This window comes from Rattus norvegicus, chromosome 13, assembly GCF_036323735.1.
Source record: "Rattus norvegicus strain BN/NHsdMcwi chromosome 13, GRCr8, whole genome shotgun sequence".
Taxonomy (NCBI): Eukaryota; Metazoa; Chordata; class Mammalia; order Rodentia; family Muridae; genus Rattus; species Rattus norvegicus.
Genome location: NC_086031.1, coordinates 45854657 through 45869493, shown reverse-complemented (window position 1 = coordinate 45869493; position 14837 = coordinate 45854657). Strand labels below are relative to the sequence as shown.

Sequence of the window (14837 nt, the reverse complement as noted above, 5' to 3'; positions counted from 1 at the left end):
CCAGCCCCGGCATCTCTTTTCCTAACTCTGGGGGATTTTCAGTTATGATTCTTTTGAAGTTTTTTTTTTTTAATGTCTTTAGGATGAGATGTTTCTATGCCTATACCCCATTAATTTGATCTTTTCAAAGTGTCTCATAGCTCCTTGACTTCCCACTGGTATTTTATCTTTGCCCTTGTTGGACCGTTCCAGCTCCCCCAGTTTGTCTTCTATCATGCAGACAGACATTCTACTGTTTCTTTCACCCACTCTGTTGCTGCGACCTTCTACCATTTTTTATTTGACGTACTGTGGTTTTTTATTTATAGGCTTTCAGATTGTTTTTTCTTTAGACTTACACGTCTGGTATTTTTTTCTTTGCTTGGCTTATCTTTGTTATTGACTGTATTCTTTACAGTGTTCAAGTGGGACTTGCACGTGGTAATGTTGAGTCGGTAGCTCAGAAAATAATTCCTCAGTCCAGGAGCTGTGGATTCCCCGAGTGAGGTATTAACTTGGAGGACAATTGCATCTGTCTGATATTCCCACTCTGCAGTAGGCAATCGGTGACAGTGGCCCCATCAGCCCCAATAGCTAATGGAGGAAAAAATGACCAAGGACGGTGTGGAGTAGACTGTGGAATAGACTCAGATTTTTGTTGGTAAGGACAAGTAGCAAGGAAGGAGGATGGGTAAGGAGGAGAAAGTAGGAGATAAACTTCGATAAAATGAAAAGGAAACCGAGGTCTGTAAAATGTAGCTAGGAGGAGGTTCCAGTTGGAGTCCAAAGATTTTAGTGGCTGTTAAAGCTAATGGAAGGTTATAATTATGTTGTAGAAATTTTTAATCCCAACCCGGGGTTTCTACCAGCCTGGAGCTTATGATATTCCTGCCTCAGCCTCTGTGTACAGGACAGGCCTATACAACCATACTAGTAACCTCTTTCTTCCGAGAGTAGCTTTACAAAAATATTTTCCTTTTAAAAATATTTATCTTTTGCTATATGTATGTATGTATGTATGTATGTATGTATGTATGTATGTATGTATGTATTATCTGTATATTGGTCATGTGTGTACAATCCTGCAGGAACCAGAAGTGGGCATCACCTTCTCTGTAGCTGAAGTTACAGGTGGCTCTGAGCCACCTGACACGGGTACAAGGAGCTCAGGTCTTCCAGAGGAGCAGCAGTGCTTTTAACCTCTGAACCATCTCTCCAGCCTCTGCAGAGTGGTTTTCAAGTCTAGTGTGTGCATCAGAGCCACTGGAGAGTTGACAAAACATCCAGATGCCCAAGAAGCGAAACGGAGAGAAGACAATGGTCTCTCTCTTTACTGCATTCACCAGCACTCGTTTGCAAGCCTGGCCAAACCCGGGAACCTTTGAAAACACATTCCCATGATTCACTGGACATTTTCATTCACTAGATTTAAGACTGTTCCTCTAAAAAGCTTTAAACATGAAACACACACACACACACACACGCACATACATACACACATACATGCACACATACCACACACATGCATAAATGGAGGTTCTGATGAGCCAGATATGGGACACTTCTTTAAGACCTAGCCAATAATTTCAGGCCTTACTATAGTCTCAAATTCACTGAGACTAGCCTTGGGTAGTGTGTAAATCACCATTCTGGGAAGAACGTAACAAATTTCTGTCTAACTTACAGGACTTAAATTATCTAATGATTTCCAGTGTGTCCTCTCTCCACCCCAAGGTCAAGGCACGTGCATATTTGTTTTCTGTGGCTGTTAAGCACCAGCTACTCACCATGTTCATAACCGAATTCTGTTTGGCTAACCTCTCCTTTTCCTACTTCCACTCAGATCCCTACAGCCATGAAGAACAGACCCATTGCAGAACTCTGGGCTACTTGGTTTCATTTGTAGCACTATGCACTGAGACATTAGCCAAGCTGGATGGGGCCACAGGGTGAGACCCTGTTTTGAAACAAAACAACCAAAATGACAAAATATACCAGCCCAGGACATTCCCCTAAAATCCTTGCCTCTCTGATCAAGAAACCCTAGATAAACCTGAGGGGGGCAAAAAAACTAAAAAAAATTATGGGGGCCGGAGAGATGGCTCAGCAGTTAAGAGGACTGTTCTCCCATAGGTCCTGAGTCCCAGCAGCCACATGGTGGCTCACAACCATCTGTAATGGGATCTGATGCCCTCTTCTGGTGTGTCAGTGACAGGCTGCTCATATACATTAAATAAATAAATGTTTAAAAATGAGTGGAATAACAAGGAATGCTATCATGATACACAGTTTTTTTTTTTAATTTACTAGTACATTGTTGCTCTCAGATCTCATTTCAGATGGTTGTGAGCCACCATGTGGGTGCTGGGAATTGAACTCAGGACCTCTGGAAGAGCAGCCAGTGCTCTTAACCGCTGAGCCATCTCTCCAGCCAGATACAGACAGTTTTAAAGATTAAGGCTTTTGTTTGTTTACCTTTATTTCACAGGTATTTTCCTGCACCTACATCTGTGCATTACACACGATGCAATGCCGGAGGATGCCAGAAGACAGCACTGGATCCCCTGGAAATTGGAGTCCCAGTCCATTGTCAGCCACCGCGTGGGTGTTGGCAATTGAACCTGGGTCCTCTGGAAGAGCAGCCAGGACGATTAACCACTGAGCCATCTCTCCAGCCTCTTTTTATTGTTTTGAAACACAGTCTAATTAGGTAGCCCAAACTGGCCTCAAATTCTTCTGCCTTAGGCTTCTTTCCATCTGCTGGGATTCCAGGTGAGTACCAGTACCACTCACTGTTCCTAGTCAAAAGCTTGACTTTTTTTTTTTTTTCTTTTTTTCAGAGCTGGGGACCGAACCCAGAGTCTCTACCACTGAGCTAAATCCCCAACCCCAAAGCTTGACTTTCTTTTCCTTGTTCTTGAACTTGTTTTGTCCTGTATTGTTTTTATTGTATGTATGTATGTATGTGTATATCTGTATATACATATGAAGACACACATGTTATTCCACACATTGTATTGTATGTCTGTGTATATGTATGCATGTATGTATGTGTATATCTGTATATACATATGAAGACAGGTGGAGGCCAAGGTGATAAATCCCCCTGCAGCTGGGGTTACAGGTTGTTGTCAGCCTCCCATGTGGGTGCTAGGAATCAAGCTTGGCTTCTTTTTTTTTTTTTTTTTTTGGTTCTTTTTTTCGGAGCTGGGGACCGAACCCAGGGCCTTGCGCTTCCTAGGTAAGCGCTCTACCACTGAGCTAAATCCCCAGCCCCAAGCTTGGCTTCTTAAGAGCAGCAGTGCTCCTAACTGCTGAGCCATCTCTCCAGCCTGGCTACTCTAAGCCAAGTCAAGGCAAAGTTACTTAAAAAACACAGTGATTCTGCTTTACCACCAGTAGCCCCAAATTAGATGTTCAATGTCTTCCCCCGGGACCCCAGAATTTGATGTTGAAATGTTAGATCCAATACAGGAAGAATCTGGAAGAAAATGGTTGAAAGACCAACTGGTCTTATTTTTCTGTCAGTCTGAACTCATGGTATTTTTCTACATCAAATAGAAACAAAAAAAAATCTCAGAAACTGGTGAGTATTTTATTGTTATTGGGTTTGTTTGTTTGTTTGTTTGTTTGTTTTCCAAGACAGGATTTCTCTGTGTAACAGCCCTGGCTGTCACAGATTCACTTGCAGACCAGGCTGGCCTTGAACTCACAAGAGACCTGACTGTCTCTGCCTCCCCAGTGCTTGGTATTCAAGGCATGCGCTGCCACACCCAGCTATTACTGTTATTTTTTAAAGATGAGCTCTTATACTATGTAGCCCGAGCTGTCCTTCTACATTTAATCCTCTTGTTTTAGATTCCCAGGTACTGGGATTGTAGGCATATACAACACAAGTCTCTTTATAATAATTTTATTTCTACTTTTTATATTTACTTATTTACTTTGTATGCTTGTACGTCACATGCATGGTGTGACGTGGGGTGGGTGCTTACCTAGAGAGAACAAGGCTCTGAGTCTAATCCCCGGCATCACCAAACACAGTGCACAAGTGCTAATTTTTATTCCTTCCCAGAAACTCATCTGACAGTGGAAGAATGAGGTGATCATTGTCACACAGGAAACACTGACTAGAGTACACGGGCTGTCAGCAAGTCACAGACAACATCGGGGAACAACAAATGCATCTGGGTTCCAGGCAGCCATTCCCAAGTCACAGTGGTGTTCCTTTCTAGGCAGTTGGCAAGAGACAGGTCAAATACTTTCAACAGAATTTTTAGGCCAGGTGAGCAGCCAACAGGAGGAGATGGAACGGCTGAGAGACCTGGAGAGGAAGGCGAGCTAGCAGCATGTCCAGCCTGGGGAGGGTTTGGTCTGGAGATTGATGTAGTTCCCTTGGGTGGACGAAGACATTATATCTTCTCTGGAATTGTTCATCATCTTTTCCACGAGGACTCTTTAAAAAGAAAAAAAAAACAAAACCAAAAACCAGAAACTAGAAAAATGAGCCCCAGAAGGTGGGTGGAGAAGGAGGAGATCCAGCAGGCACTGTCTTATCACCAGGCAGCACTCCACAAAGACACGAGGTGTAAGCACCTCTGTGCGCTTCACTTATCCTAGGGAAGCTGGCATCCCAGTAGCTCAATTTGTACTCCTTTGCTCAGAAATCAGAGAAGAGAACCCATGGGGCCATAGTGGACAACGGTCTGTGTGCCTGTCTCTGGAAAACTAGGAGCCACTCACCTCATGGCCTCATTGATATTTTTGTTCTCCTTGACTGATGTTTCTGTCCAGCCTGTAAAACCGTTCTCTTTGCTGAACCGGTCAATCTGGTCCCGGCTCACTGCCCAAGGGGACAGATCACTCTGACAAAAAAAAAAAATAAAATAAATAAAATACATAAGCGGTAACACCGTAATCGTCACAGGAGCCTGTGCATTTAGAAGAGTTTTCAACCGAGACCACCAACATCTAAAATCTGCAGTCAACATTCTTCTCTAAAAAGAGATCACTCTCAGGGATGGAGGGTTGGCTCAGGAGTTAAGAGCACTGGCCGCTCTTCCAGAGGACCTTGATTCCCAGCACCACGTACATGTCAGCCAACAATGTTCCGTAACTACAGACCCATGAACGTGACACCCTCTTCTGGCCTCCTTAGGCACCACACACGCACACGCACGCACACCTCACGCATGGTGCACAGACATACATGTACGAAAAACATAAAAATAGGAAAGGAAAAAAAAACATTTTCTCAAAACCTCTTTAAAAGAAAGAGGAGGTGACTCTTCCAACTTGAACAAACGGGCATGCTGATGTGTTGGCAAACAGGCACGGGGCACTAGTTATAGCACCTAGGCAAGAGAAGCGGGGTTGTGAGTTCTAGGCCAGCCTTGGTAGGTGACATGGGTGCTATCTTTAAAGACTAAAATAAAACAGGGTGGGCGTGCTCAGAAACACAGGGCCTTTTAGATACCTCTACTCTGGCCACTGGTCGGGGCCAGGGGCCATTTACTTAAACTGGCCGCATACCTTGTTGGCCAAGAGCAAGCAGGGCACTGGCTCCCCACTGGGCAGTGTGAGCTTGCTATCCAGATCCTGTTTCCATCGTTGGCTGTTGCTGAAAGTAGTGGCATTGGTGACGTCAAACATGATGACACAGGCAGAAGCATCTCGGTAGTAGAGTCGTGTCATGGATGTGAAACGCTCCTGCCCTGGGGAGAAGAGAGAGCTCTCAAGAAGGTGGTTCTGAGGGTGAGCACCCCGTCATACTGAGCACCCTTCCTTCACTGGAGGTAGGACATCTGCATGCACACAATATATCTGCAAAGGTCCCTTCCCTTCCCCTCTGACTGTGTCTATACCGTTAAGGGATTATTCGCATTTCTCCCCCCCCCCCCCCCCCCCCCCCGGAGCTGGGGACCGAACCCAGGGCCTTGCGCTTGCTAGGCAAGTGCTCTACCACTGAGCTAAATCCCCAACCCCCGTTAAGGGATTATTAAACCCAGTCATCTCCACTGTGGATTCCGTATCCACATGGCGATGTCCAAATCCCCTTGCTGTCTGTGTGACTTTAAGAAAATCAGGCTGAGGGGTTGAGGATTTAGCTCAGTGGTAGAGCGCTTGCCTAGGAAGCGCAAGGCCCTGGGTTCAGTCCCCAGCTCCGAAAAAAAGAACCAAAAAAAGAAAAAAAAAAAAAAAAAAAAAAGAAAATCGGGCTGAGCCCTTCAGCTGTGTCATGTGTAGAGGAAGACGAGAGCTCTCATGACAGGGCTAGTGAACCAGTAAACTGGAAACACAAGGAGCCGTGTATACCAAGGGATCGTCATGATCATTGTCTCTACTTTCTGGAGATCTTCTTTCTCAGTAACGACAGCTGAAGATCTGGCGCCCACTCTGCTGCTGGGGGAACATCCACCTATGGAGAATCCACCACCTTAGCAGCTTTTCCACCCACACACAGATGGCACCATGTCTGTCTTTGGAGCAGTGCATCTCTAAAATCATCTCGAAAGCTCAGAGCAGCTCAAACTTGTAGCTTCGGGGAAGAAAAATGTCAGCTGTGCTGTCCGATATTCATGCTCCCTCCCAGCCCACCCCAAAGAGCTTGCTGGTTAAATAATTTCTCCCCTTGTTACTGTCTGGTTTTCCCATTTTACCTGCAATATCCCACAGCTGGAGCCGCACCATTTCTGAGTCGGACCACTGGAGAACCTTCAGAGCAAAATCCACTGAAAATATATGAACATTACACCTTAATAAAAACATGTCTTTATGATGGTTCTGTGAGGGGGGTGAAGGTTTCTGTCGACAACCCGGGCAACCCAAGTTAAATCCCTATAACCCAAACCTATAAACAATTCTCTGGCTTTCACATGTATGTCACAGTGCACATGTCCACACACACATACGTAAAGTAAATGTTTCTTTTTAATCCCAGCATAAGCTCAGATCAAATATACAGCAACAACCCCAGAATCATGAAACTCCAATTAGGTTTAAGCCTTCAGGAAATGAGATCCCATGGTGTAAAAGTGTTGGGACATATAATTCATACTCTCCTAAGGGTCTTCAATGTTTTCTCCTCTATCAGATCAAATTATTTCATACTAATTATTTCCATGGCTAGGAACAAGAATGTGGGAATGGTTAGGGCAATTATTCCTATTCTCAGGTTCAATGGTTTCTGGGAGTTTTGTTTGTTTGTTTAGGAGGGTGCAGTTCTTGAGGAAAGGATGAGGGGAGAGATAGAGGAAAGGAAGTTAAGTGGTTAGCTTTGTATCTCCCACACTCAACTTCACTGTTAGTATCTAATCAAACAGTACTTTGAGAAAACACAATGAAACCTCTGTATCCTCCTTAGGGCCGTGGTAATTATGTCAGGCAGGTACCAGTTAAGTGAACAAGATGCCAGAGGAGGCTACATGGGTGCCACTTAAGAGCTATGCTGAATCCAACATTGGTCTGCAGGTGCTGAAATTCCAAGAGATTGGGCTGAACGGCAGTCCGGGAGAACCTCCTAAAGCTGTGTAGTATAGCCTAGCTCCATCTTGAGATCCTCCTGCCTCACCCTTTTGAGTGTTAAAATTGAAGGTCTAGACAATCATATTGTGCTGGAAAAGCTATTTGTTAAGGAGGAAACCAGAATAATTTCTGTTTGGAAACATACTCTTCCTTCTACATCTGTGACAGAAGTAAAAACTAGGGAGAATTTACAATAAACACCGGGAAAAACAAACAAATCAAAACCCGCCAGAATCAATTATGTTTGTACGGCAGGAAAACTAAGACCACACCATGGGTAAAAATTAATTCATAGGACATTTTTTTAACCGAAATCCATGAAATAAGATCTTGTATTTAGGAGCGGTGGGCAAGGTAGTCAGGAAAGAGTATTTGAAATATTAGACCTTTAGCATTGCTAGATACTTCCAAAAATGAATAAAAAATATTTTATAGTGTGTGGTTGTGTCGCAGTGCTCCCATGGAGGTCAGAGGACAACTTTATTTGAAGTCTCTGTTCTCCTTCTACCTTGTAGGGCTAGGGATTCCGACTCAGACTTGACCTAAAACCACTGACCCATCTATCTCATCTCTTCTGTCCTTTGCCAAACATTCTATAAAGTTTTCATTTCAAAGTAAAGAGTTAATTTAAAAAGCCTGCGGGGTGGGGATAACATTTGAAATGTAAATACATAAAATATCCAAGAAAAATAAAATAAAATAAAAACCCTCTCTTATGTACACTGGCACCCACTTTCAAAATCTATTATGGTACAAGTGTAATTTTACTCTTTTACTTGATCACCATGTTTTAACTATCTCCTACTTCTCGTGGTGTGTGTCTTTGTGTGTGTGTGGTGGTGGTGGGGCCCCGGGTGGGGGCAGACAGGCCGGTGGATGGACAGTTCAGTTGAGTCCAAAGGCCACACTAGGAAAGAAATGAGCTAACTTTTAGTGCTTTTTTCTCTCTTCCTCCCTGCCTTCCCCAGTGTGAGAAAAGATTAGCCACTCAGGGTGTATTTCATATTCTTTCGTGAATTCCTCACATTTCCCACGAAGTTCACAAATTACCTTTATTTAAGCAACCCCACAGGGCTCATCAGACCTGACCATAATCTGACCTCTAATCTCCCCCACAGCTGGTCCACCTGACTGCTTAGCTCCTGGGCTCTCCTTCTTAGATCAAGTCGGTTCTTTCCTCAACACCCGTCTGATGCTGGAAGGAAGCAGGGTATCTGCCCCAGCCTGCATTTGAACCGGGGCTCAGCTCCCTTTGCTGGCTGGAGAAGTTGCTCTGGGCAGCGCGTGGCTGCGGGAGGGCGCTGCTCTCTGTTGTGATGGCCCCGGCTCAGACCCCTCCACCTTCTCCATCTCTCACCTGCATACTTCGGCCCTATTTTTATAGGCAGTCGGCGCAGGCTGGGAACCCCTTAAAGGCGACCTCAGTACCCAGAGGCTACAGGCTTCAAGCCTCGAACCCTGCTCCCAGCCACCTGAGACCGCTCACCTCCCACGGTAGACTTGTAGTGCTTGCTGAAGCTGTCCTGGGAGTAGCGCTGGACCAGTGACGTCTTACCCACCGCGGCGTCCCCCACCACCAGCACTTTAAACAGGTGATCTCGGCTGCCCATGGCTAGTGGTGGGGAGTTTTTTGTTTGTTTTCCCGGTAATTCGCTTATTTTAACCCCTTTGGCTCCCGGGTTCTCTTCCAGTTGAAGTCAGACATCCCCACCCTCGGTTGGTTGAAGCTTCTCTAACTGGAAAGCAGAAAAGGAAACTTTTGCACTCGGCCTGGGTGCGCTTCCTCCCCGCGCGGCCGCAGCCTGGGTGGGGCGGGTACGAGCTCGACCCCCCGCGGTTGGCACCTTCTTGTCAGGGACTTCCGAGCAGCTCGCCAGAGTTGAACCGTGGCCAGCACCTTGCTTGGAGAGGTACAGAGGACCTGGGCCCTTCCTCCGACCACATACACAAAATTGGGGGTGTGCAGAGTCCTTATCCGGTACCTGTGCTGCCACGGGCGGCGCACTTCTCATCTTCCGTCAAAAGCTTGTGAGCCCCGCTGCTCTGGGCACTACATTTCCCAGTGTGCCTCTTGGTAAAGCGACCAGACCAGTGTGCCAACTTGCCGCGTGAACTCTTGGGAAATGTAGTTTCATAGCTATCTTGAGCAGTTTCTTACAGCAGCATAGCTTACAGAGCAGTTTCAAGGTTTTCTAACTTTAAAGAATTTAGAAATTTATTTGAAAACAATTATATAATTCAGCGTAGTAGCGCAGGCTCGTAATCAGGCCTTGAGAGATGGAGGCAGGAGGATCATAAAACCCAAGGTCATTCATCATTTTCTGCAACAAGTGTGTTCAAGGTCCCCCCTCCCCCCGCCCCCCTTCCTCTCCCTGAGACCAAGACAAGAAGTTAGAAGCAACTTCGGGTCACCCTGAACTACATAGACTTGATCTCTCTCTCCTGTCTAAATCTGTCCCCGAGATGTTTTCTTAAAATCACATTTAAAAATTTTCCAGATGGGTTTTTAAAACCATATTTTAAAGGTTTTATAACACGAAGATAAACTATTCCATTAATAAATTAATAAAGCCCAAGCTCCAAGTGAAGTCCATTTCCTGTCGTCTCACCTACAGAGTCAAATCTCGAGCCTTGTAAAGATGATCTTATATTTTCCATATGACCAGATAACAGGCTCTTTCAGGGACATTTGACCCAAGAGACCAACCTTTAAAAATATCCATGTCAAAAGTCACAACAGTTTCTAGCTAGATACAGCAAGAGCAATGCAGAATGAGCCAGAGATAGTTCCTCATCGTCACTTCCACATTTCTTACGGCAGCCACCCATATTATTCAAGCACCAGGACATTTCCTTCTGTTGCTGCTATTGCTTCTCAATATTCACAAAACGATTGGCAAATGTTTTTAATTTTCCTACCTGCAATTTTTCTGCCCTGCCTGTCCTTTAGATAGGAATTGTGGCCAGTAGAATAAAGTGTCACTTTTTTTTATTATTATTATTATTTTTGGTTGCTTTTTGCTTGAGATAGGGTTTTCTGTAGCTTACGTTGGCCTCAACTTCCTACATATGACCTTGAACTTGTGGTTCTACTGTAACAACATCCAGTTTTGTAGTTTTGGAGATCAAATCCAGGCGCGCGAGGTAAGTCCTCTACCAACAGAACTACATCTCCAGCCCTTCCCCTCCTCTTCCTCCTCTCCCTCTTCTTCTTCCTCCTCCTCCTCTCCCTCTTCTTTCTCCTCCTCCTCTCCCTCTTCTTCCTCCTCTTCTTTCTTTTTTCTTTTGAGAGAATCTCTGTAGCCAAGGCTGGCTTTGAGCTTCAGATCCGTTTGCTTCTGTCTCTGCGTCTACTCCCTCTACAAGAGCACATGCACACCATGCACAACTTGTGTGCACACACTCACACACACACACACACACACACACACACACACACACACACACACACAAGGAGGCCAGTTTCTTCCACCACTCTCTCCCTTGCCCCTGTCTTGTAAGCAAAGTAATACCTTCCGTTACAACATTTCCATGTTTGTCTGTCTGTCTTTTGTCTATTCATCCATTCATCTACCTATCCATCTATCCATCGATCGATCGATATTGGCGTTCTCTGTTCTAATCCCCATGTTTGCCGCTCATTCTTAAGGACTGCATTCTCTCAGTTGTTACGGTTTTGACAGGGTTCAACGCTCTTCAGTATTTATGACCTTGTGCTTCTGTGCTGCGCTCCCTCCTGTTGTGCTCCTACTTCTTTGGTGATCGCTTTTTAAATTTTCTTTTCAGGGATCGGTCCATCCTATCCCTTTAAACGTTTCCTAAGGATTGGTGTCTGGGTTGATTACTCTATTTCTCATGGCTTCAAGTCTATCTGTTTTCACTTTATCTGTTCTTTGTCTCCAAATAATTATGTACGGTATTGAGAAAGGAACCTCCACTCGGGCAAACCCACCACAGCCTTCCTTCTATACATCACTGCAAAAGTAGCTCCTCTCTCATCTCTCCCACCACCGCCATTGGCCTCATCATTCATGTAGAGTTCATATGTTGAGCATTATTCTATTTTTCTATACATTCATTCTCCTCAATCACTCCTCTAAAAAAGTTAATCACCTCATCCTTATTCTTAAAAATGTTTCTCAGTGTTGCCTCTGAGGATCCAAACCAGCACAGGAATTGCTCCCGTTGTTGGTTGATTTAGCAGAACTAGATGCTAGGACCCTATTGTTGAAGACACCACAGGCTTTGATTGCAGTTTATAGAGAAATCAAGATGGAGCTGTGCTAGCAAGGGCTACGCAGGCTGCTGGGGGAGGGGTGTCATGGACGGTGAACCCAGTATGTGTGTTACACTCAACCTCAAGCAAGATGTGTCCAGCGGTGCACTGAGGGTGTGACTATGGTTAGGACACCAGTCACTTCTATCGTTATTTTTACTTTATGTGTATGAGTGTGTTGCCTGCATGTATGTCTGTGTACCACGTGTGTCCTGGTCTCCACGGAAGTCAGAGGAAGGCATTGGATCCCCTAGTAGTTACCATAACCAACTGTAGTTACAGATGGTTATGAGCCTTCATGTGGGTGAGGTGCTGGGACTTGAACCCTGGTCCTCTGGGAGGGCAGCAAATGTTCTTAAATGCTGAGTCACGTCTCCACCCACCCATCCCCAAAGTATTTTCAAATCGGATTTGAGGTCAGCTTCCCAACAGGGCATTCAGATCTCTTATTGTAAACCTGGTCAAGAGCCTGCGGCTGGGGACCTGGTGGGAAAACGACTATTGTTTTGCTAAATGGACAAATCGTGCCTGTCAAACAGCCTTCTAAGTACTTATGTCTGTTCCCATGGATTAGTGCTGTCAGCGTTGGTGTGAGAAGCTTCTTGTGATGGTTCACTGCAGAGACCCCTACCTGGGTCAAAGTGCTGAAAAGTGATGGGATACCCTTATTCAAAGCACAGGAACACTTTGGAAGCGGTGGTAGAAAGAATGGAAACACTAAAGGAAGAAGTAGGTGGGGCGTTGTGCAACTCTGCCTTCTAGCTGTGGTACTCACGAACACATGAACGGCAGCTGGGACCCTCTGCACAAGACCTGCTAAGATGGGCTCACTAACAGTCCATCGTGGAGCAGGGGGAGACTCAGGAAGTCCTTCCATTATTCCTAGGAATTGGCAGTTAACAGTGTCGGGGGAGAGGCAATTTGTTTGAGACTGGGTTTCTCCAGTCTGGCTGCCCTGGAAGCCTCTATGTAGACCACTCAGGCCTCGATCTCCCAGAGCTCCTCCTCTGCCTGCTTCTGCCTCTCGAGTGCTGGGATTAAAGGCTGCCACACCCAGGAACAGGCAACAGGTAATTTTTCCCCCAGTGGTGTAACCACTGATAAGATGCCCATGATTCTGTTACTAAGCTCATCCATGCTCTGGCAAGCAACCCTGATTCAACCCATTGTGGGCACCACAAAAACAAAGAGTGAAAGTGGGGACTAGCATAAAAGAAACAGAGTCAGTGGGAGTGAGAGGAGAGCAAGGGACAGTAATTGGGGCTATTATGACCAAAATAATTGTGCGTATGTATTTGTGTATGTGGGTATGCATGTGTGTGTGTTTATATGTATGCATGTGTATATGTATGTATGTGTATGCATATATATGTATGTGTGTATGTTTGTACGCATGTGTGTACGTTTGTATCCATGTATGTATGTGTGTTTGTATATGTGCATATATTTATGTGTGTATGTATATATGTAAGTATGTGTGTTTGTATATGTGTGTATATATGTATGTATGCATGTGTATATGTATGCATGTATGTGTATATATGTATGCATGTGTATGCATGTATGTGTGTATGTATGTATATATGTATGCATGTGTATGTATGTGTGTATGTATGTGTATATATGTATATATGTATATGTATGTGTGTGTGTATGTATGTGTATATGTTTGTATGCTTGTATGCATATATGTATGTGTGTATATGTTTGTATATGTGCATATATTTATGTGTGTATGTTTGTATGCATGTATGTGTGTGTTTGTATATGTGCATATATTTATGTGTGTATGTTTGTATGCATGTATGTGTGTGTTTGTATATGTGTATATATGTATGTATGTGTGTATGTAGATGTCATAATAAGGGCTGGGGAGGTAGTTCACTTGGTAGAGTGCTTACCTAGCATTCATTAGGCCATGGATTTAATCTCCAGCCACCATAAACCAGCTGTGGTGGTACATGTCTTTAATACCAGCATTTAGGAGGTAGAGGCAGGAGGATTTGAAATTTAAGGTCATCTTTAAGGAGTTTGAGGCCAGCAAAAAAAAGAAAGAAAGAAAGAAAGAAAGAAGGAAAGAAAAGAAAATGTTAGGCAAAGGAGATAAAAATATACTATCATCCTAGTTAGTTTGTCAATGTGGCACAGCCTGGAGTCATCTGAGAGGTGGGCAGTGAGGATTTATCTGGAGAGGGCTTGTCTGTGGAGGACTGTCTTGCTAATGGTATAGGAGGACCCAGCACAAGAACTACGTGGTTCCTGGGCAGATGGATCTGGATGTAAGGGTAGCTAAGCCTCAGTCTGGGGGACTTATAAAGCAGTGTCTCTCCACAGTTTCTGCTGTCTTTCTGTCACCGGTAATGGCCAGTGGTACAGTATGCAGTTCTGCTCTCAGGTTCTTGCCTTGACTGTAAAGTGAAATAAGCCCTTTCCTCCCCCAAGTTGCTTTCGATCAGAGTATTTTTATCACAGCGACGGAGTAAAACTCAAACAGCCAGCTCAGAATATGACAAAATCGATGTTGTGATTCTTTCGAGCAGAAATCACTTTAGGATCCTGGACTACAGGAAGCGCCATTTGGTGCAGCTTTTTCTGTATGCGTGCAGTAGTCTTCCTGGAGGACTCTTTCACGAGTCAAGGCTAAAAAGTACCCTTGATCACTAGAGACTGGCCACTAGGGTGGTTTGAGCTTCAATAAACACCTTCTGAAGTACCTTACTTTTTCTTAGCTTTTCCTCCCTCCATAAAACACCTCTGGATTTTAGCACCATTGCCTAGAATACCCACTCATTCAATTGCCCCTCCCCAAATGGGTATTGCCCTTTGCCTAAGATGAGTACCATCTCTCGTTCTCCTCAGTTCTTTGGTCCTGCCTTTCTTCTTCATGTAAATTGCTATGCTTTGATTTTTGTTAATCAGCCTGTATGTAAACTCTAGCGGCACAACTGGCTAACAGAACTTACATAGAGCCAGGGTTGGGAGCGCAGATGTCCCACACGGGAGCACCCCAGTGAACCGCTCTCCGGGACCCGAGGGCTTGCATTTTGTTTATTTTCTC

The 14837-nt window shown here is 44.7% G+C and overlaps 1 protein-coding gene across 4 annotated transcripts; it reads right to left on the bottom strand.

Annotated features, from left to right (window-relative positions):
- Positions 1–4025: 4025 nt before the first annotated feature.
- On the bottom strand, positions 4026–9564 carry Rab29 (RAB29, member RAS oncogene family). Of its 4 annotated transcripts, none has more exons than XM_006249744.5 (6): positions 9348–9564; positions 8990–9239; positions 6639–6710; positions 5512–5693; positions 4723–4844; positions 4026–4435 (listed from the first exon to the last, which is right to left on the bottom strand). In XM_006249744.5, exons 2-6 carry the CDS (start codon positions 9111–9113, stop codon positions 4321–4323), a joined length of 615 nt encoding a protein of 204 aa, XP_006249806.1. In that variant the 5' UTR covers positions 9114–9239; positions 9348–9564; the 3' UTR covers positions 4026–4320.
- Positions 9565–14837: the final 5273 nt, after the last annotated feature.